The sequence below is a fragment of the Sapajus apella genome, unplaced genomic scaffold (genome assembly GCF_009761245.1).
Source record: "Sapajus apella isolate SASKATOON/1434 unplaced genomic scaffold, GSC_monkey_1.0 scaffold7, whole genome shotgun sequence".
Taxonomy (NCBI): domain Eukaryota; kingdom Metazoa; phylum Chordata; class Mammalia; order Primates; family Cebidae; genus Sapajus; species Sapajus apella.
Genome location: NW_022436947.1, coordinates 2,813,032 through 2,835,042, shown reverse-complemented (window position 1 = coordinate 2,835,042; position 22,011 = coordinate 2,813,032). Strand labels below are relative to the sequence as shown.

Here is a 22,011-nt window from a genome sequence, read left to right as displayed (position 1 = left end):
CCCCTATAGAGGGAGAGGCGTTCTGATTTTGGGTATTCTCAGCCTTTTTAGGCTGGTTTCTTCCCTTCGTTATAAATTTATCCATCTGTCGTCTTTGTGATTAGCGACTTTCTAATTAGCTTTCTGAGTGGACGTCCAACTTGTTGATTCCCATCGCTGGAATCTAAGCAACCCACTGCGCTGCAGCCGGCGGTAAGATTGATGGTGCTTTTCTGCCCGGCAATCTCCGGACTGGCTTCCTTCTTGAGTCCGTCCTTCGATCAGCTGAACAGGCGACTCTGCCTTCCCGGAGCTCCAAACGTCGGCCAAAAGGGGACCCAGTCCCATTTACTCTGCACCAAGAACTGCCGCGCCAGCCGCAAGAGTTGCACTGGCAACCCGTGGGGCTCCTCCGCTGGGAATCTCCTGGTCCATGAGCAACAAAATTCGTATGAAAATGTGGCGTCCTCTCGTTCTCTGTGCTTTCACTGGGAGCTACAATCCCGAGCTGCTAGCGATCAGCCATCTTGGATCTCTCTTCTCTGCTCTCATCTCTTACAGACCATCTACCTGTTCTGTGAAACTTCAAGCTGGTCTGTACCTTCCAGCCTTGGCCTTCATTATTCCTTCTCCTGGAGCGCCCTCCTTCCCCCAGGCAGAGGCTGCTCTATGAAAGTAAGTGCTGTCCCACTGACTCCTCCATTCTCTGGTTGCTTCCTGGCACGGTTCATTTTCTCAGTAACTTACTGCTTTCTGAAATGGCCTGACTTGTTTACCCGATTATTGCCTCTCATCACCCTTTTGAATATAGGCTGGAAGAGCAACCTCATCACTGTATCCCAGCCCCTACAGCAGTGGCCACTACACGGCTGGCACTCAGATACTAGCTTAATGCATGACAGAATACACTTGCAATCTAGTTAAGAAATAGAAAAAGCCATGGCCAGGTGTGGTGGCTCACGCCTGTAATCCCAGCACTTTGGGAGGCCAAGGCGGGCAGATCATCTGAGATCAGGGTTTGAGACCAGCCTGACCAACATGGAGAAACCCCATCTCTACTAAAAATACAAAATTAGTCATGCGTGGTGGTGCATGCCTGTAATCCCAGCTACTTGGGAGGCTGAGGCAGGAGAATCTCTTGAACCTAGAAGGCGGGAGTTGCGTGAGCAGAAAGAAAAGAAAAGAAAGAGAGAGAAAGGAAAGCAAGAAAGAGAAAGAAAGGAAGAAAGAAAAGAAAGAAGAAAGAAAGAAGGAAGGAAGGAAGGAGAGGGAAAGGAAAGGAAGAAAAAGGAAGGGGGGGGGAGGGAGGAAGAAAGGAAAGGAAGGAAGGAAGGGAGGAAGGGAGGGAGGGAGGGAAGGGAAAGGAAAGGAGGAAGGAAAGGAAGGGAGGGAGGGAAAAAGCCATCCGGAACACTACAAACTGCTCTGAACTGGTTGCTATGAATCAAACAAACAGAAGTAGCTGGACAAATTGCTCTTTGCTCCTAGACGAGGAACAAAGCCTATTGGCTCTCATCTCTGCACCACCCTTTTAAACCATAAAAACAATATAATATCACCTAAGAATTTCTTTAGAATTTGTCATTTTTTTTTGTTTTTTATATATATTTTTATTATATGTTTTTTTATTTTACAAAGATGGGGTTTCACCATGATGGCCAGGCTGGTCTTGAACTCCTGACCTCAGGTGATCCACCCACCTTGGCCTCCCAAAGTGCTAGGATTACAGGCGTGAGCCACCATGCCCAGCAGAATTTAAGTCATTTTTAATTCTACCACCCAATAGAAGAGATTTTAACTTTTCACTATTATCTTCCAGTCTTGGTCCACATGCATGCATTGCTGCAATTATTGTGCACATTGATTTTTTTAAAAAAAAAACTTTTCTATTTTAAATATAAATAGAAAAATGCAGAAACATAAATTTGGGGTTCTCGCTGAGCACTGTGGCTCATGCCTGTAATCCCGGCATTTTGGGAGGTTGAGGTGGGAAGATGCTTGAGCTCAGGAGTTCAAGATCAGCCTGGGCAACATAGTAAGATCCACGTCTCCATAAAAAATTTAAAAATTAGCTGGACATGGTGGCATGCACCTGTAGTCCCAGTTAGTTGGGAGGCAGAGGTAAGAGGATCTCTTGAGCTGGGGAGGTTGAGGCTGCAGTGAGCCATAATGGCACCTGAGTGACAGAGTGGGACCCCATCTCAAAAAAAAAAAAAGCCAGGAGCTATGGCTCATGCCTGTAATCCCAGCACTTTGGGAAGCCAAGGAAGGCAGATCACGAGGTCATGAGTTCCAGACAAGCCTGGCCAACATAGTGAAACCCCGCCTCTTCTATTAGCCGGTCATTGTGGCTCGTGCCTGTAATCCCAGCTACTTGGGTGGCTGAGGCAAGGAGAATCGCTTCAACCTGGGAACCTGGGAGGTGGAAGCTGCAGTGAGCCGAGATTGTGCCACTGTACTCTAGCCCCAGGTGACAGTGGGAGACTCCATCTCAAAAAAAAAAAAGTGTTCTGCCTTTTTCATTTAACAATATCAAATTTTGCTTTTCCTATCTAATTTTCATAATCAAAATCTCTAACAAGTGCCAAATATGCCACCCAAATTTAGGACCCTGATTTATGTAGTCGCTGCTGTACTGGTGCACAGACCGGTCCGCTTTTAGTACTATGGGCACTGGTATTTGGCCCATTCGTAGGTCACACCATGCTGGTTAACAAGCACCTTACTTTATGCCTATAGCTTTCTTCCCCCTTCTTCTAGTGAATTATTTCCTAAGAAAGGTTCCTGGGGGAATGAAAAGACAAGCATATTAGCAAATGTTAATGGCACTGGTACTGCCAGGCTGTTTTCCCAAATACTTGGTATAATGGTCCTTGTAAAAGCTACATCACCTAATGCACACTAAGTGATACATGACCCAACTGCAGGTACCATCTGGGAATTCAGGGACCTTAGAAAGGCTCCTTTACTTCTTCTGAAGCACCTGCAAGTCCCAAAAGAGCAAGTCCCTGATCATGTGCAGGCGGTGTCCTAGGGTGTGCCCGATGGGACAGTACCTTCAGAAGAGGGCAGTTCCTGCCCTTATACCTAACTAAACACAGCAGGTAGATTGGCGGCAGCTGACCAGAAGACATTTCTACAGTAGCTCCAATAAACATGGTAGAAGGCAAGGTACTTTAATCAATGTGAGGATGAAACTACTGACCTGGATGATAAAGCCTAAAAGAAACAGCAAGTTTCTAAAACTCTGAAGGTGCCCAAAAGCCCAAGGTCTTTACCATAGTCACCAGCACCTGAAATTTTGCCTCTGCTTGGGCAGCTCCCCACCCAGAATCAGAAACAGCATGGCAGAGCTAGAAGCACCCCTAAGACAACTTAGTTTGAGCCCCTGATTTTGCAGTTGAGAGAACTGGGCCTACATAGGCCAGGTGAACCTCCCAGGGTGGCAGAGCAAGTGTTTGTCAGAGCCAGAGCTCTAGAACACAGGTCTTCTGATGGCCACCGGCTTACACTCTACCACCTTGCTAAATCTTGACCTTGACCTTGGCCATAGCAATACATACCCACTCTGCTCCCATTCCCACGTGCACACTCCAGGCGGCTTTCAGTGACACACAACACTGCCAAACACAGAAACTTACCTTGGAAACTCAGCTCATAGTGCCGTGAGCCCGCCTGAAATGGCACAACTCCCCTCGGACAGGATTGATAGAAAGCCTCCAGGTATGAAGAGTCGATGCTTGAACTTTTCTGATTGTCTTTCTAAATTGAAAAAAAATAAAAGGTAAAGAGTTCAGGAGTTTTTAGGAAATCTCTACTGTTAAAGGATTTCATTTGAGCAATGGGATGTGAACAGGAGTGCATTCTGCTTCCCAAACCAGATTGGAAGAACGTCCAGCACAGAGCTATGTCACAAACTTCTGTGGTCTTCTCCATTATGGTACCTAAGAGACAGCAGTCTATCCTGCAGAAACTGACTACATGCTTGGGGGATGCCAGAAAACTGTAGCTTTTTGCAATATCTTTTACAACCTTCCATAAAATACGAGCCAAATGTACAGAGCAACTTGCATCCGCCTTTTTGTGAAGCCACATCAGCATCTGTCATCTAACAGAATCTGACACCAACTTTTGCATGAAATAGAACATCGCGGGCTAGTCTAGCCATGCACAGTTTACAGCTGTCATGAAGTGAAGAAAGATCGTCTGCTCCTCGTCTAAACTCCAGAAGGAGCGGTGTTCAAATATAAATAACCTCTCCTCTGCCCTGAACCAGAGTAAGTAAACAAAACTGGCAAAGTCTCCTGCTAGCCAACTGCACTGAAAATGCACTTGGATCTGCTACTGACTGGGGCGATAAGGAAAGGGATGAGGCATCACCCCAAAATGTAAACCTATAATCTCTAGTCTCAAAGCATATGATAAAGCATGCAAATATCAGAATGGATAGGTACGAGGGAAATGAGTTGATTTTAGCAAGGGCGCAGGGTGGCCGACCAGGGCAAACTAGATGTGTGCTCCTAGCAGGAGGGGTTCTCAGTATTTAATGGTGAAGAGACACTTGTTTCCTGTGATCCAGAACAAAGGAGTTAATGACAGCAAAATTTTACAGGCAGCCATGGTGGGTAAGGGCTCACGGTTCCTTTTTTATTACGACATTCCAGACTCTTCGGCTTTCAGCTAGACCCATGCCCCTTACCCTTCCCTAATGGAAATGCCTGCTGAATGTAAGGGGAAGGTAACAGAATGAAAGTGTCCAAGAAAAACACCCTGGACAGAGAAAGGCCTGAGCTGGGTCTCTTTATCTGCAGTGGAGCATGGTTACGGCAGAAAGCAGTGTTCAAATATTTGCACACAGGGCAAAGTGGAAATCAACTTGAATGTGTTTCAGGAGGGAGAACCAGTACAAAGGGTGGAAGGGACAAGGATGCTGACTTTAGCAGAATGTTCTAACCGACAGCCAACAACTCAGTCATATCATGAAGACGCTTGTTGCCATAGCTTTGTGGACAGTATTTATCAGGATGATTGGAAAAGAGGTTGCTGCCATGATTCGATGATGCCTGGTAAACCGCATGCCTTCCTCTGGCCCAAGTGGGCAAAACACCTCTGGCACAATGCAGGATGGGTGGAGCAGCTCTGGTACCTTGGTATCCCCTGGTTTGACCACTAGCTGAATCACTTCCCAATTTCCCATCCCTACAGCTGAAGTCCTGTATCCATCCACTGCCTGCTCAGCTCTGTAGAACCCACCCTGTTCCTGGCTTAAAAGGCCAGAGACTTTCAAACTTTGACACACATGCGAACGCCCCAGGGATCGAGTGCAGATATGATTCCGGGAAAGTAGGAGACGATTTAGATTCTATACTTCCGCCAGCTCCTGCGTGATGCCGAGGCTGATGCTTCTGGTCTGTGGACCTCACTTTGACTAGGAAGGCTCTAGGGTCTAGACCAATGCTGTTCACTAGAACATTCTGTGGTGATGAAAATGTTCTCCGTGCTGTCCAATATCATATGTATGTAGGGGAGGCAAAATTTCTCTTTCTTGCTTTTTCTTTTTTTCTTTATTTTTGACACAGTCTCCCTCTTTCTTTTTCTTCCTTCTTTCTCTTTCTTTCTTCTTTCTCTCTCTCTTTGTTTTTGACAGGGTCTCCTTGTTTCTTTCTTTGTCTTACAGGCTGTCCTTTCTTTGTCTTTCTCTCTCTCTCTCAAGTCTCTCAGGGTCTCCTTTTCTTTTCTTTTCGACAGGGTATCGCTCTGTTGCCCAGGCTGCAGTGCAGTGGCATGATCTCGGCTTACTGCAACCTCCATCTCCCGGGTTCAAAGTATTCTCCCACTTCAGCCTCCTGAATAGCTGGGATTATATGCATAAATTATCACAGCCCAGCTAATTTTTGTATTTTTAGTAGAGACGGGGGTTTCACTATATTGATCAGGCTGGTCTCAAACTCCCAATCTCAGGTGATCCACCTGCTTCAGTCTTTCAAAGTGCTGGGATTACAGCCATGAGCTACTGCGCCCAGCTGGGAAAGCAAAATTTCACCTCTACCCATTTACAGTGTTTTGGCTGAACCTGAGCATTACGTTGATATAAGACCACAATAGGAATGACATGCAATGGAGACTCAGAAGGATAGGGCAGGTTGGGACAGGGGTAGATTACTTAATGGGTACAATGAGTATTATTCAGGTGATGATACCCTAAAAGCCCTCACTTTACTACTAGGTAACCTATGCCTGTAACAAAATAACATTTGTACTCCATAAATTTATATACAAAAAGACAGGCCAACAGGAGAACAGCATCACATTTATTTAATACAAGTTTTAGGTGGCACGGGAGCCTTCCTAAGATAGTGAAGACTAAGGCTGCAGTTACAGATGAACCCTTTACTGAATTAGACAAAGAGTCATAAATTATAAAAATGGGATGAGCAAAGAGGCTTGGACTAGGGAAGTTCATTGGGTGGAGAAGTGTCCAGGAGGATAAAGACTTGTGTAATAGGGTTTGTTTACACAGGTTTCCTGTCCTTGATGATAAGAAGGCTACTTTCATTCTGGTATAGGGAGGACATCTTTCTTTTTTTTGAGACGGTGAGTCTTACTCTGTCACCCAAGCTGGAGTGCAGTGGTGCGATCTCAGCTCACTGCAACCTCCACTCCCGGGTTCAAGTGATTCTCCTGCCTCAGCCTCCCGAGTAGCTGGGATTACAGGCACCCAGTACCATGCCAGGCTGATTTTTGTATTTTTAGTAGAGATGGGGTTTCGCCATGTTGGCCAGGCTGGTCTCGAACTCCTGACCTCAAGTGATCTGCCCACCTCAGCCTCCCAAAGTGCTGGGATTACAGGCATGAGCCACTGCACCTGGCCCCTTCCAGTACTTTTAATGGGAATTTCATCTCCAGCTTTTAAGTAACAGAAAGATTGATCGTCTTGCACCTGCTGTTTTTCAAGTGCTTTTAGCTCAAAATAGTCAATATGCCAGAGTGGCAAATTTTTAACTCCTTCAGTAGCCAAGCTATATGTACATGGCTACAGAGCACTGAAAATGTGACTACAGTGACCATGGAACTTGTTTCTTAATTTTTTACGTGTTTAATTCAAGTTTAAAATGAAATTGCCACATGTGGTAAGTGGTTGTCACACTGGACAGCACAGAGCCACTAACTCAGCGTCTGAGCATCGGCACAGCCTAGCACGGCTCCACTCTGGCCCTCTCTAGCCTTGCCCTCACATTGCACTTGTCATGTTCATGACGCCTGATAGGTGGCGCAGTCCTCAAGGTAACATTTCCCCTTGGTTTAGTCCATATCAGAGGTGAATCTCAGGCACTGTTTGCTGTATAGGCTGGTTCATTCAAGCCTCGCTATTGGAAGACTAAAAGGATAGCGGGAGCATGCCCATGCCATGGGTATGTGAAGGTCAAGAGGTCATGTGACTGACTGCTGGTCCAGAAGCAACTCTCAAAGTCCCTCTCTTGTACCTGTGTGCAGTCTGGGTCAATTACCAGGTGTTTCTATTATAAAGGTATCTTAAGCTATTCTTGGAAGGATCAGTCTTTTTTGTGGTATCTGAAAGTCATATCTGTGCTGATATGGCCCCAGTTCTTTGGCAATCCTAAGCTACAGTTGTCCCATACTCTTAAGTGACAGGTAATGACAGTCTTGCAAGATGTCTCATTAGACCTTTTAGTCATTAATTTAATAGCCATAATGTGTCCTAGAGTATAGTACTGGACTCCAGGTCTGAATAAATGAATGAATCATACAGCCATCAATTACTTATTCCCCACAAGACTGGAACTCATGTCTCAGTTGCAGTAAACAGGTCTTCGCTTTTGTCCTGTGTGTATCAACGATTGCCTCGACCTTGGCTTTCTAGAGCTGTGGCTTGTCTTTGCTCTGAGAGGGTCTCTCAGGCCATAGCCTCCTGCTGTTCCTCAACACCAGCTTCCCCAGCTGCTAAGCGTAGCTACTTTGCTGGTAAACATCTTTGAGGACCCGAATCTGCACACCCTACCTGATGCACATCCAGTAACTATCAGGCTTTGCATTCGGTCAGCCCTGCTATCACTCTGCCCTATGCTATTGCTGCCAAACTGCCCAGCTATTCAATCACTTCTCCTAACACCACACCTTCTCCCTGTCCACCATCTATGTAGGTACGAGTCCTGGTTAAGCATATCAATTTCCATAAAAGCGTATCTATTTTGCCTCCCAGAGAGAGCTCATCATCAAAGCATATGTACCTACTCTGTTGGCAAAAGTTTCTACACCTCAATTTCCTATTAGAGAGACGCCAACCCAGAACTCTAAATTGCCTGACTTATTCAAAATTCAGTAACAGGCCGGGCGAGGTGGCTCAAGCCTGTAATCCCAGCACTTTGGGAGGCCGAGGCGGGTGGATCACGAGGTCAAGAGATCGAGACCATCCTGGTCAACATGGTGAAACCCCGTCTCTACTAAAAATACAAAAAAAAAATTAGCTGGGCATGGTGGTGCGTGCCTGTAATCCCAGCTACTCAGGAGGCTGAGGCAGGAGAATTGCCTGAACCCAGGAGGCGGAGGTTGCGGTGAGCCGAGATCGTGCCATTGCACTCTAGCCTGGGTAACATGAGTGAAACTCCATCTCAAAAAAAAAAAAAAAATGCAGTAACAAGAAATAAAAGCTGTGGGGCACTCTCTGAAAGCACACAGTCCACTCTTTTCTCTAAATATTCTAGCCTTACACTGGCTCAAGTCAGGTCACCAAACAGCTGCAAACTTGGACCATAATGCATTGACCCCTGAAAGAAACCAGGGTCCTAATATGTGGGGTTCTACTATGTGCTCCTAATATGTGGGGTTCGAATCTCCTGGAAACATCATTTTAATTTTATCTGGACTGGCCACAAGGAAAATAGTAAACCCAGGGCCTGATTTTTCCTTTTTTTTAACTAGAGTGAACTCAATTTACATAATGATGGGTCTTACTAGTATAAGACAGTAAGAGTTCATTCACATCTTCAGTGAACATCCAACAAACATATGTCACATTTAATGAATACAACATTCATGTGTTTGCAGATTGAATGTTACATTCTAAAAACTCTACAGTTTTCATGGGAATCCAGAATACAAAATTTAAAATAAATAAATAAACAGCTAACACACACTGAATGTCCCAGACAGAACTTTGTATTTAAAAAGCTCAGGAAAGCTTTGCACAGTGGCAGTATCGTAGCCAATGAGGTTTATCCGAGGCGCGATTATTGCTAATTGAAAACTTAAAAAGCTCAGGAAGGGCTGGGCATGGTGGTTCACACCTGTAATTCCAGCACTTTGGGAGGTCAAGGCAGGGGGATCACCTGAGGTCACGAGTTCAAGACCCGCCTGGCCAACATGGTAAAACCCCGTCTCTACTAAAAGCACAAAAAATTAGCCAGACATGGTGACAGGCGCCTGTAATCCCAGCTACTCGGGAGGCTGAGGCAGGAGAATCGCTTGAACCCAGGAGGCGGAGGTTTCAGTGAGCCGAGATTGCACCATTGCACTCCAGCCTGGGCAACAAAAGTCAAATTCTGTCTCAAAAAAAAAAAAAAGCTCAGGAAGTTTCTTGATGTTTTATTAGGGAACATGATTGAACTTGTATAAATTTAAATACAGTCTCTTCCCCTGATAGCTCTTTTTGGTTCCTGGAACCTTTTTTTTTTTTTTTTTTCTGGTTTTTTTTTTTTTTTTTTTTTTTTTGAGTCTTGCTCTGTAGCCCAGGCTGGAGTGCAGTGACACAATCTTGGCTCACTACAACCCCCACCTCCTGGTTTCAAGCAGTTCTTCTGCCTCAGTGTCTCAAGTGGCTGGGATTACAGGTGCGCACCACCACGCCTGGCTAATCTTTTGTTGTTGTATTTTTTTTTTGAGATGGAGTCTTGCTCTTTCGCCAGGCTGGAGTGCAGTGGCATGATCTCAGCTCACTGCAACCTCCATCTCCCGGATTCAAGTGATTCCCCTGCCTCAGCCTCCTGAGTAGCTGGGACTACAGGTGCGCACCACCACACCCAGATAATTTTTTATATTTTTTAGTAAATGTGGGGTTTCACTATGGCCAGGATGGTCTCGATATCCTGACCTTATGATCTGTCCGTCTCGGCCTGCCAAAGTGCTAGAATTACAGGTGTGAGCCACTGCGCTCGGCCTTGCTGTATTTTTAATAGAGACGAGGTTTCACCATATTGGCCAGGCTGGTCTTGAACTCCTGACCTCAGGTCAGGTGATCCACCCGCCTTGGCCTCCCAAAGTTCCAGGATTACAGGCGTAAGCCACCACACCCAGCCTCCTAGAACCTTGATGTCACTAGAATTCAAATGTTTGCCAACCCTCCTTCTTTATATCTTACTGAAAATTTCCAAATATTTGACATAAAAACCATTGAGACCTATAGCTTATTTTTATTTTAACCAAGGCTAATTAATTTGGGTTTATAATTTTATTCCATGGGTGCCAACAGAATCGCTTAATTGATCTCATCCTTGGCTTGAGCGTAAAAAGAATCTTTGCCAAGTTTAACATCATAGGCGTTTTCACACATGGGAGTTTCAGCAGAACTCTGTTCTGCAGAGATGCTACATGGGCCACCACAGGAGAGAGGACAGCAACAAGGAGGGGACCAGGAGAAGGCTCTGAGTCGGGATCCTATTCCACCAGGCAGCCCTGCTCTACTCTAGTTGGCTTGTTTAGGGTCTTGGAAAGATGGTGTGATAACGCGTATCTGCTGCTAAGAGAGTTTGGAAACCACCATGCTGCTGAATTCACGGTAGGGCTGTCGATGGCTGAGGACCTCACCACAGCACACAGGGTCCCTGCTATGTGGCCCACTCTAGGAGGTGTTTTTCCCAGGCCTCATTAACATAAAAAAGCCGTGCCTTTCCCAAGCATTTTGTTTGCTTTGGCAGTTAGGCAGCTCAGAGCCAAACAGATAGCCCACTGACGTGTAACTATTAGTTCAGTGCAAAAGTAATCACTGTTTTTGCCATTAAAAGTAATTACCACAGGACAAAAAGTAATTTTGCACTAACCTAAATATGTAGAACCTTATGCTGCCATTTCTTTGTCCCTGCATTGTCCTCTCTTTTCTTTCTTTCCTTTTATTTTTTTGAGACAGAATCTTGCTCTGTCTCCCAGGCTGGAGGGCAATGGCGTGATCTCAGCTCCCTGCAACCTCTGCCTCCAGGTTCAAGTGATTCTCCTGCCTCAGCCTCCCGAGTAGCTGAGATTACAGGTGCCCGCCACCTAGCTTGGCTAATTTTTTGTATTTTTAGGAAAAATGGGGTTTCACCATGTTGGCCAGGCTGGTCTCGAACTCCTGACTTCAGGTGATCCACCCCCCCGGCCCTTTCATTATCTTTGGCTTCATTTGAATCTCTTGTTTTCATTTTCTGTTTCTCATCACTCTGATTTCATTACCTACTTTAAGGTCTGCTTCTCTCACTCTAATCCTGTGAGTTGAAGGGAGGAAAGGACACAGACAGAGGGACAGAAGCTCTGCTTATCTAAACTTCCATCCCTATTTCTATGCTCCCACTATGAGTCAGCCTAGAATCTTCTAGTTCCAGTCTTTTAAGTCCATCTAAATCCAGACTCTGATTGAATACTAGTGACTATCTGTACCAGATGTGGTTTCATTGCTTGAGTGAATTAACACATCCCCTGGTATAATTAACCATGCCATCATCCATATGGTCATTTAAGTTCTCACTCTCACCCTCTTTTCCAGCTCAAAGCAGTAGTCTCTCTACATTTATGTGTTTATACATAGAAAGCTATGTCAAGGTTCCACTGTCTCCTCTGATGGTGAGAAATGGCGGATGTACAGCTGACATGTCTCAAGGAGTTCCTTAAAAATAATTAATCTATGGCAGGGCACAGTGGCTCAGGCCTCTAATCCCAACACTTTGGGAGGCCGAGGTGGGGAGATCACCTGAGGTAAGGAGTTCAAGACCAGCCTGTCCAACATGGTGAAACCCCACATCTACTAGAAATACAAAAATTAGATGGGTGTGGTGGTGCATGCCTGTAATCCCAGCTACTCAAGAGACTGAGGCAGGAGAATTGCTTGAACCCAGGAGGTGGAGGTTGCAGTGAGCCAAGATCACACCATTGCACTCCAGCCTGGGTGACAAGAGCAAAACTCCATCTCAAAAAATAATAATAAAAGTGAATATATGCTTTAATGTATAATTATAATTGGAGTGCATGCTTGCTGAAAAAAAACTGAATATGGCTGTGTACAAGGTAAAAAAAAATACCACTTCCTGTAACCACTTCATGGGTAAACACGTAGCCTTCAAACATTTTATTAATGGTGTTCTTTTTTATTTTATTTATTTATTTTGGCAACAGTCTCGCTCTATTTCCCAGGCTGAAGTACAGAGGTGCAATCTCAGCTCACTACAACCTCCACCTCCCAGGTTCAAGAGATTCTCCTGCCTCAGCCTCCCGAGTAGCTGGGATTACAGGCAAGTGCCACCACGCCCAGCTAATTTTTGTATTTTTAGTAAAGATGGAGTTTCACCACATTGGCCAGGCTAGTCTCAAACTCCTGACCTCAGGTGATCCACCCACCTCAGCCTCCCAAAGTGCTGGGATTACAGGCGTGAGCCACCGCACCCAGCCAATAGTGTTGTTTTTAAGTTGGCAACTTTAAACAAGGGGCTCCCCCACAAGGAGGAACAGTGCTCACCTCTTCTCCATACTGAATCCATGTGCCAGATTCATTCTTCCAATACCAGATCCATTTGGTGGTGAAAACAGGGTTGGCTGACTTCGTGACAGAAGAAGGAGTGGAAAGGCGTTGGATGGGATTGGAACCACAAGTCATTTTCCGAAAATTGATTGTATAACTTCCCACAGAAAAGCTGAGAGAGAAAAGTATTAAGTTAACATAATGTTTCACTGACCTCTGTTTTCTACAATCTCGGCTTCCCTAATGAGAGTGCAGAATTAAACTTTTAGAGCTAAAACAGATCTTCAGGTTGTCTTTCTGTAGCTCCAGGTCCTACACATAAAAGAAAAACGGAAACGCAGAGAGGAAAGTGACTTGTCTGCACCACATATTTAAGGGCATCACAAAGTATATTCTTCCCTCAGAAAATATCCCGAAATAAACCCGTGCCCACAAAACTCCTGATTGGCTCGATGTTAGAAAGTTAAGTTAGAAACTCACATTTGATTAATTTCTTAATTTATATTATTTAAATCGTTATCAAAATGTGGAGACCCTTGCAGAAAATTAGCAAGCTTAAAGTTATTTTCATCATAACGTTAAACATTATTTCCTTCTTTCACTTTCATTCCCTCATGAATACATGAAGAAATTTTCCAGAGGCTATGCAATGTATGATTTCACAGCAGATTGAATACAGAAGCAGATATGAGAATCTAGTTATCTTCTATTATGCCAGACATTAAAGAAATTTGCAAAAATATAAAACCCTTCTCAATAAATTGTTTTGGAAAACAGTTATTTTATAATTATCCATATAAATATTATATATACATATATAAACAAATACAGTTATATACCTGGGTATGTATATTAAATGAATATACATGAATATGTATATAGCATAAATATAGTTATATAAAATATGTTCATTATGTTAATATACATCAAGCTTATTATTCTTATTATTTCTTTTTTTTGAGCCAGAGTTTTGCTCCTGTTGCCCACGCTAGTGCAATCTTGGCTCACCGCAACCTCCTCCTCCGGGGTTCAAGCGATTCCCCTGCCTCAGCCTCCTGAATAGCTAGAATTACAGGCATGCAACACCACAGCTGGCTAATTTTGTATTTTTAGTAGAGATGGGGTTTCTCCATGTTAGTCAAGCTGTTCTCAAACTCCCGACCTGAGGTGATCTGCCTGCCTCAACTGCCCAAAGTTCTGGGATTGCAGCTGTGAGCCACTGTGCTCAGCCTCTTATTTTTAAGTGAATCAAATATATAATTGTTCTCAGTTTTAATTTTTAATATGGTAAATATTGATAGCTATATTCCACATAACCAGAAATTCTTTGGGATCCTCAACACATTTTTTTTTTTTTGAGACTGAGACCCAGGCTAGAGTGCAGTGGCATGATCTCAACTCACTGCAACCTCCACCTCCCAGGTTCAAGCAATTCCCTGCCTCAGTCTCCTGAGCTGAGATTATAGGTGCACGCCACCATGCCCAGCTAATTTTTGTATTTTTAGTAGAGACGGGGTTTCATCATCTTGGCCAGGCTGGTCTTGAACCCCTGACCTCGTGATCCACCTGCCTTGGCCTCCCAAAGTGCTGGGATTACAAGCGTGAGCCAAGGCGCCTAGCCAGGGATCCTCAATACATTTTAAGTGTTGAGGAGTACTCTGACCAAAAAGTTTGAGAATTTCTGCTCTTAGAAAGACCTCTTAGATCAGTGGTTCTCAATCAGGAATGATTTTGACCTCACAGGAAATTTGATAATATCTGAAGACATTCTGGGTTATCACAACCATAGGGGCTGGTGGAGGGGTGGTGCTTCCTGGCACCTGTGCATAGAGGCTAGGAATAGTGCTAAACAGCCCTGACAGCAAATAACTATCTGGCCCAAAACGTCAGTAGTGCTGAGGTTGAGAAGACCAGCTCTAAACTTGCCTGAGGGAGGAAATACAGATCTAGCAACAAGAAAGTGGGTGATGTCACCCTCTAGTGGTAAAAATGCAGCAACACAGAATCTCCACCCCCAAATCACTAAATTCTCATATGATGAAAAGTAATGTAACTTTTCCCCCTAAACAATTTCACTGTAAAACTAGGATATTTCTTATATCCCTACACACCATAGATAAATATGGTCATATGGGTATCACCCATTTCAGCTCTTCCAGAAGGAGAAATGTTTTTATTTATTTGAGACAGGCTCTCACTCTGTCACCCAGGCTGAAGTGTGGTGGCATAATCACGGCTCAATGCAGCCTCAACTTCTTAGGCTCCAGTGATCCTCTCACATCAGCCTCCCCAGTAGCTGGGACCACAGGCGTGTGCTACCATGCCTGCCTAGTTTTTGTATTGTTGGTAGAGACAGGGTTTCATCATTTGCCCAGGCTGATCTTGAACTCCTGAGCTCAAGTGATCCTCCTGCCTCAGCCTCCCAAAGTGCTAGGATTACAGGATGAGCCACCACACTCAGCCAGAAGCAGAAATGGAAGGTACCCTCTTAGATGCCTCCAGGCTGGAGAACATAGCAAACATAAGGAAGGTATTAAATGCTAAAGTATACAACAAAATTCGACACTAGAACTATATAAAATTACTCAAATCATGTTTTTAAATTAAGAAGGTAAGCCAAAGGCTCTTTTGTCCTAAATCACTTAGTACTTTTAATAGTTCTGTGATGAACTGATGAGAATACAAGCTGGCCTCTGCATTGTTTTTCTGCTGGACACATTGACAACTATCAACTAAATAAATAACCATGTCATTGTTTATTTCATTTGAGTTAGAAAACATTCCCAGAATCTCTATTAGTCAGGCTCCGTAGACCTCAAACTCACCCCGCTGTGATTTCCTTCATTAACTCGGCAGGCATTTGCCATTTTTATCTCAAGAGGTATCTCACACTCGAATGGGATTCTGATGGAAAAGTGTATTTTTCTTTTTCCCCTAAGCCTAGTACGAATGCTTCCCTTTGATAGTGTTGGGATCTTGAAAGCCAGAGTACAGCCACCAACTTACAGTTGGATTTGGGGGTCACAGTAGGCCTCCTCAATCTTCTCCATGAACTGGAAGTCCGTCCAGGTTCTTGAAATAAACATCTGCCACCGATAAGGCAGATGGAAGTGGACTTTGGTGCAGCTGCCTACAAAGACAAACAGGAGGTCTGAGGGACTGTTGAGTGGGGATTCTAACCAATTCAGCCAAGTTCACTGCCAGCTTTCCCCATCCATGCCTGCCCTGCCCCCTGCCAGACAGGTCCCATCTATACCTGCTGGCACGGCTGTGTGTCCCTTATCCAGGTTCCTTCATTACTGTGGAGATTCATCAGAAAGCAAAATTTCAGGCCGGGTATGGTGGCTCACGCCTGCAGTACCAGCACTTTGGGAGGCTGAGGCAAGCAGATCACTTGAGGCCAGGAGTTCAAGACCAGCCTAGCCAAGAATGGTGAAATCCTGTCTCTACTAAAAATAAAATAATTGGGCTTGGCACAATGGCTCACACCTTGTAATCCCAGCACTTTGGAAGGCCAAGGCGGGAGGATCATGAGGTCAAGAGATTGAGACCATCCTGGTCAACATGGTAAAACCCTGTCTCTACTAAAAATACAAAAAATTAGCTAGGTGTGGTGGCATGCGCCTACAGTCTCAGCTACTCAGGAGGCTGAGGCAGGAGAATTGCTTGAACCCAGGAGGCAGAGGTTGCAGTGAGCCAAGATCATGCCACTGTACTCCTGGGTGACGGAGCAAGACTCCGTCTCAAAAAAAAAAAAAAAAAAAAAATTCCCCACTCCTCAAAAGTCACTCTACCCACATAGAAATTTGAGTTAATCAGAAATTTAGTTACTCTTTCTATACCCCCGCAAGTAGATTAAGCCAAAATGCTCTTCAGCAGAGGCAACCACCTGTATTTCCTTGAAGCCCTGGCCTACAATTCATCTCTTCCAGGAAGATTCTCCTAATGAATCTCACTCCATTCCTCTGACTTTTTTTTTTTTTTTTGCATTCCTTTAGCCAGTACCAATACCCAGTTTGGGCTTAAGTTTTTTTGTTTTGTTTTGTTTTGTTTTGAGACAATCTTGCTCTGTCGCCAGGCTGGAGTGCAGTGGCACGATCTCGGCTCACTGTAACCTCTGCTTCCAAAGGTTCAAGCGATTCTCCTGCCTTAGCCTCCCAAGTAGCTAGAACTACAGCTGTGTGTTACCACATCTGGCTAACTTTTTTTTTTTTGTATTTTAGTAGAGACAGGGTTTCACCATGTTGGCCAGGATGGTCTCAATCTCCTGACCTCATGATCCACCCACCTCAGCCTCCCAAAGTGCTGGGATTATAGGCATGAGCCACCATGCTCGGCCTGAGCTTAAGCTTTTATGTTTTACTTACTTCATGCAGTTTTCTCATTGGTAGAGTCTCACTTACTCTGTTGCCTAGGCTGGAGAGCAGTGGCGTGATCTCAGCTCACTACAACATCCACCTCCTGTTCAAGCGATTCTCCTGCCTGAGCCTCCTGAATAGCTGGGATTACAAATGTGCACCACCACGCCCGGCTAATTTTTGTATTTTTAGTAGTGATGGGGTTTCACCATGAAGGCCAGGCTGGTCTTGAACTCCTGGCCTCAAGTGATCCACCTGCCTCAGCCTCCCAAAGTACTGGGATGACAGGCGTGAGCCACCGCACCTGGCATTTTATGGATGTTTTGATGCCCCACCTTAATTACAAACTCACTAAAGAAAAGGCGCACCATGGTTTAGCTTACAACCCCCTTGCATATTTGACACAGGGCTGGGCGTACAAAAGATAGCCATTGCAGGAATGCCGGCTAAAGAATGATTGATGTTATAAGCTACAGTACAGGAAGACAGAAAATACTTCTGTTTTTCTAAATTTACAGTACGTTATGTTTAAATTGTTTTTGAAATACTCAAAATAAAGATGTGTGACAACTTTAAAACAAAAAAGACAGGTTCAGACACCCCAGGGACACCCATTGAGTGTCCCTACTTGAGACTTGGCTGATTCAAAAGTATATAATCACTCATTATAGTCCACACCTCACACTTGTTAGAATGGGTGCTATCAAAGACAATGGCCAGGCACAGTGTCTCCTGCCTATAATTCCAGCACTTTGGGAGGCTAAGGTGGGTGGATCACTTGAGGTCAGGAGTTCAAGACTAGCCTGGACAACATGGCAAAATCCCATCTCTACTAAAAATACAAAAATTAGTCAGGTGTGCTGGCATATGCCTGTAATCCCAGCTACTTGGGAGGCTAGGGCAGGAGAATCACTTGGATCCAGTGGGCAGAGATTGCAGTGAGCCGACACTGCACCACTACACTCCAGCCTGGGTGACAGAGCCAGACTCCGTCTCAAAACAAACAAAAAAGACAAACACACACAGAAAGAACAAGAATTGGTGAGCATGTGGAGAAATTTAAACCCTTGTACATTGCTGGTGAGAATGAAAAATGGTGGCCAGGCACAGTGGCTGTAATCCCAGCACTTTGGGAGGCTGAGGTGCGCGGATCGTAAGATCAAGAGATCGAGACCATCCTGGCCAACATGGTGAAACCCTGTCTCAACTAAAAATAGAAAAATTAGCTGGACGTGGTGGTATGTGTCTGTAGTCCCAGCTACTCGGGAGGCTGAGGCAGAAGAATTGCTTGAACCTGGGAGGCAGAGAGTGCAGTGAGCAGAGATCATGACACTGCATTCCAGCCTGGTGACAGAGCAAGACTCTGTCTCAAAAAGAAATAAAAAAGAAAAAGAAATACAGTATAGCCACTATGAAAAGTTCCTCCAAAAAAAAAAAAAAAAAATTAAACACAGAAGCACTATATGATCCCCAACTCCACTTCTGGGTATATATCCAAAAGAATTGAAATCAGGGTTTTGAGAAGACATTTGCCTACCCATGTTCATGGCGGCATTATTTACAATGGCCAACAGGTAGAAGCTTCCAGAAAAATCCTTAGGTTACTCACCATTAAGAGGACAACTCTTATATAGATGGTCAAGACAAATTTCCTTTGAGCCATGATCATCCACCCTAGAAGATGCGGTACTTGTGACATCAGATAAAGAATCTATAAAACAAAAGAGGAAGCGTGTATACTGATCTTAACGTTTAAACCAAAAATCAAGGCACTTGGTCTCACAATGGGAAAGAATATCTGAAATATCTGAACATGGGGGCCATGTTCAAGAAAATTCCTATGATTTATGTGTTGCTCATGAGCGTCTAGACAGCTTCTCCATAAAACAAAAATGTGGACAACAGAGTCCTGTGAGAGCTATGTTTGTTTCTTAAATCATAGTTGAAATATTCCCATTGTCAATAAATGTGGCAGCTTATTCCCTGTGGTTCTACTGGTTGGTCCTTTCCTGTCTTCACTAGTCAGTCTCCTGACCGGAACACCCCTTAACCAAAACCCTCTGACTTTATGCCCTTTAAGAATTGTCAGTGGCCAGGCGCAGTGGCTCATGCCTGTAATCCCAGCACTTTAGGAGGCCGAGGTAAGCAGATCACCTGAGGTCGGGGGTTCAAGATCAGCCTGATCAACATGGAGAAACCCCATCTCTACTAAAAATATAAAATTAGCCAGGCATGGTGGCAGGTGCCTGCAGTCCTAGCTACTCAGGAGGCTGAGGCAGGAGAATCGCTTGAACCCGGGAGGCGAAGGTTGCAGTGAGCCAAGATCGCGCCATTGCACTCCAGCCTGGGCAACAAGAGTGAAGCTCCATCTCAAAAAGAAAAAAAAAAAGAGCTGCTGGGGAGCACTCAAGAAAAAACCACCAGCCACAGCCACTCTGCTGCAGACTCAGGACACAGGGGCCCCTTTGTCCTTCAGTGACTTACATTGAGCAGAGCCTGTCATCCTCCTTGTGAGCTCACTGGCAGAGGAAACAGGAGCCTGTGTGCAGTTCTGCCCCTGGGCCCCCCAGACTGCAGCTCTGTTGCTTGAGGAAAGTGCAGCAGGTGACTGAGGCAGAGTGCTGACCTGTGCAGGGACAGCAGTTTCCCCAGGTATGGTAGGGCCCAGGCTTCTCAGACTCTGACTTCCAAATGTAACATATCTTTTTCCCCCATGACTGCCATTGTTAAGCCAAAACCAGTGGCACCCGTTTTTCCTACATCAGTAGTTTTATCTGCAACTTTACTAGAGCCATTCAGTGCATCGTGGACAAAGGTACTAGCCCGAAGTGTCTTCCCTCTGTATTTACCGTTAACAAGTGCCACTCTTGGGTCAGCGCCATCTGTGATTCTGCCAGTGGCCTGGAGATGTCGGGAAGCAGGTCCAGCGTCCTGATTCCTAGGGGATGATATTTCTCTCTGACCGCTGTTTGTGCTTTTGCAATTTAAGGATCTTGTGGAAGTTATATCTGTGGCCACTCCATCGGCGTTATTATTAAAAAGAGGGCCAGCCTGCATGTCCTGAGTTCCACTTTTGCCATGGATGTTCCTGTAGTCTGAGGAAAGCAAGCCTGCGCCCTTTCTGGTGGTCACAGCTTCAGGTGTTTGCAGACAGCCCAGAGAAGAGCGGGTGGCAGGTAGCGTGGGAGAAAACACAGACTCTCTCCCCGTGCCCTTGTCATTCGTCCAGGATGTGGGGCCCTTCCAGCTGGGGGCTGGTGTTGAATCAGAAGCATGGTAAGTGTCGCCTGGATTCCCATACAAGATGCCATGTAGACTGCCGTTCTCTGAAAACCCCCGGCTCGCCCCAGCCTGACTTGTTCCTCCAAGATCGGTAGCCTTGGACGAGCCAGAGGGAAGCCGAGTGTGAGCCTGACTCCCCAGATACCCGAACTTGTAGGTGAGATCGTCTACGGGCACATCCCCCAGGGAAGCCCTGTGGCCGATCTGATCAGGACTAGGCGTGCAGGTCCTCTGAGCAGATGCTGAAGCGGACGCAAGAAATTCTTGGCTGCCCTGAAGGAACCGATCTCTACTTTTGCTTCTAGCCCTATATGCCATGTTTCCACGATGTGTAGGAGCTAGGAGAAAAAAGCCAAAATGAAACAAAATAATGAACATTGGAGTTAATGTGACTGTGTTCCTACCACCCTTCCCTCTCTTTGCTTTTCCAGCTTTGCAATTAAAGTGTGATCAAATTACTTGACCTAATCTGATGCATAAAAATCTTGAAGATGGGTGGTTTGACAACGACAGGATTTTTTTTTAAAAGATGGAGTATCAGTCTGTTGCCCAGGCTGGAATGCAGTGGCCTGACCACAGTTCACTGCAACCTCGAACTCCTGGGCTCCAGTGATCTTCCCACCTCAGCCTCCTAAGCAGCTGGGATTACAGATGCTCACCAACTGTGTCAGCTGATGAATCTTGGCTGGGCACGGTGCCTCACACCGGTAATGCCAGCACTTTAGGAGACCGAGGCAGGCAGATCACGAGGTCAAGAGATCGAGACCATCCTGGTCAACATGGTGAAACCCCGTCTCTACTAAAAATACAAAAAATTAGCCAGGTGTGGTGGCGCATGCCTGTAGTCCCAGCTACTCGAGAGGCTGAGGCAGGAGAATTGCTTGAAACCGGAAAACAGAAGTTACAGTGAGCCAGGATCGCACCACTGCACTCCCACCTGGTGTTAAAGCGAGACTCCGTCTCAAAGAAAAAAAGAAAAATATCTTGACATTCTGCCTGCACGGCAGAGCACACCATTCCATGGCCTAGGATGATAGTGAGACCCTGGCTCTCTTCTGCGACTCAAAGTAGCTCCCAAACCCCAAAGCTTTTAGGTGGGGCCGTCCACTATCTCCTGGTCCTGAGTCAACATTCACCACTATAGTGAATGGAGAGATAGGCTGGGGTGAATCAGAGATTTTCCAGAAAGCATTCGATTTTGCCCGTATTGTGATATGGGTGTACCTGACGGTTGACAAGATTCACAATGCTTCAAACAAACCAACGGAAAACGGAACCACAGTCTAAAAGCCTAACTTTGTTTCAGTTAGAAATTTTCCCAGTTTTCTTCATCCCATCCTACAAGGCCCAAAGCATATAAGAAGTCAACATCAACAAAGCAGTATAGCCTGGAGGGAACTGGCCTTTCTCTAGAAACCTGATGAGTCACATCCTCCTGGAAGCAGGGAGGAAGGAAGGAGTGACGGTGTGTGGGGTGTGTGTATGGCGTGCATGCATGTGATGTTCATCTGGGGTGTGTGTGTGTGTGTGCTGAGGTACATGTGGAAGATGTATATGTCTGTGTTTGAGGCACATGTGCACATGCGTGTGAATGTGAAGTATACATGTGTGCTCGTGTGTGTGTGTGGCGTGCATGCATGTGATGTGCATGCATGTGATGTTCATTTGGGG

The 22,011-nt window shown here is 45.2% G+C and overlaps 1 protein-coding gene and 1 non-coding gene across 2 annotated transcripts in view; one reads left to right on the top strand and one right to left on the bottom strand.

The window, feature by feature from the left end:
* Positions 1–2,440: 2,440 nt before the first annotated feature.
* ZC3HAV1 (zinc finger CCCH-type containing, antiviral 1) overlaps positions 2,441–22,011 on the bottom strand; it is a 51,250-nt gene continuing 31,679 nt past the window's right edge. Inside the window, exons 4-8 of the mRNA XM_032275855.1 lie at positions 19,908–20,678; positions 18,668–18,769; positions 15,707–15,830; positions 12,698–12,872; positions 2,441–3,741 (exon numbers count right to left, since the gene is read on the bottom strand). Of these exons, the coding sequence (XP_032131746.1) occupies positions 3,493–3,741; positions 12,698–12,872; positions 15,707–15,830; positions 18,668–18,769; positions 19,908–20,678 (1,421 nt within the window). The 3' untranslated portion in view covers positions 2,441–3,492. The remainder of the gene's footprint in view (positions 3,742–12,697; positions 12,873–15,706; positions 15,831–18,667; positions 18,770–19,907; positions 20,679–22,011) is intronic.
* Positions 9,177–9,312, top strand: LOC116550514. Its single transcript, XR_004268465.1, has one exon. It is a non-coding gene; the product is annotated as a U4 spliceosomal RNA (small nuclear RNA).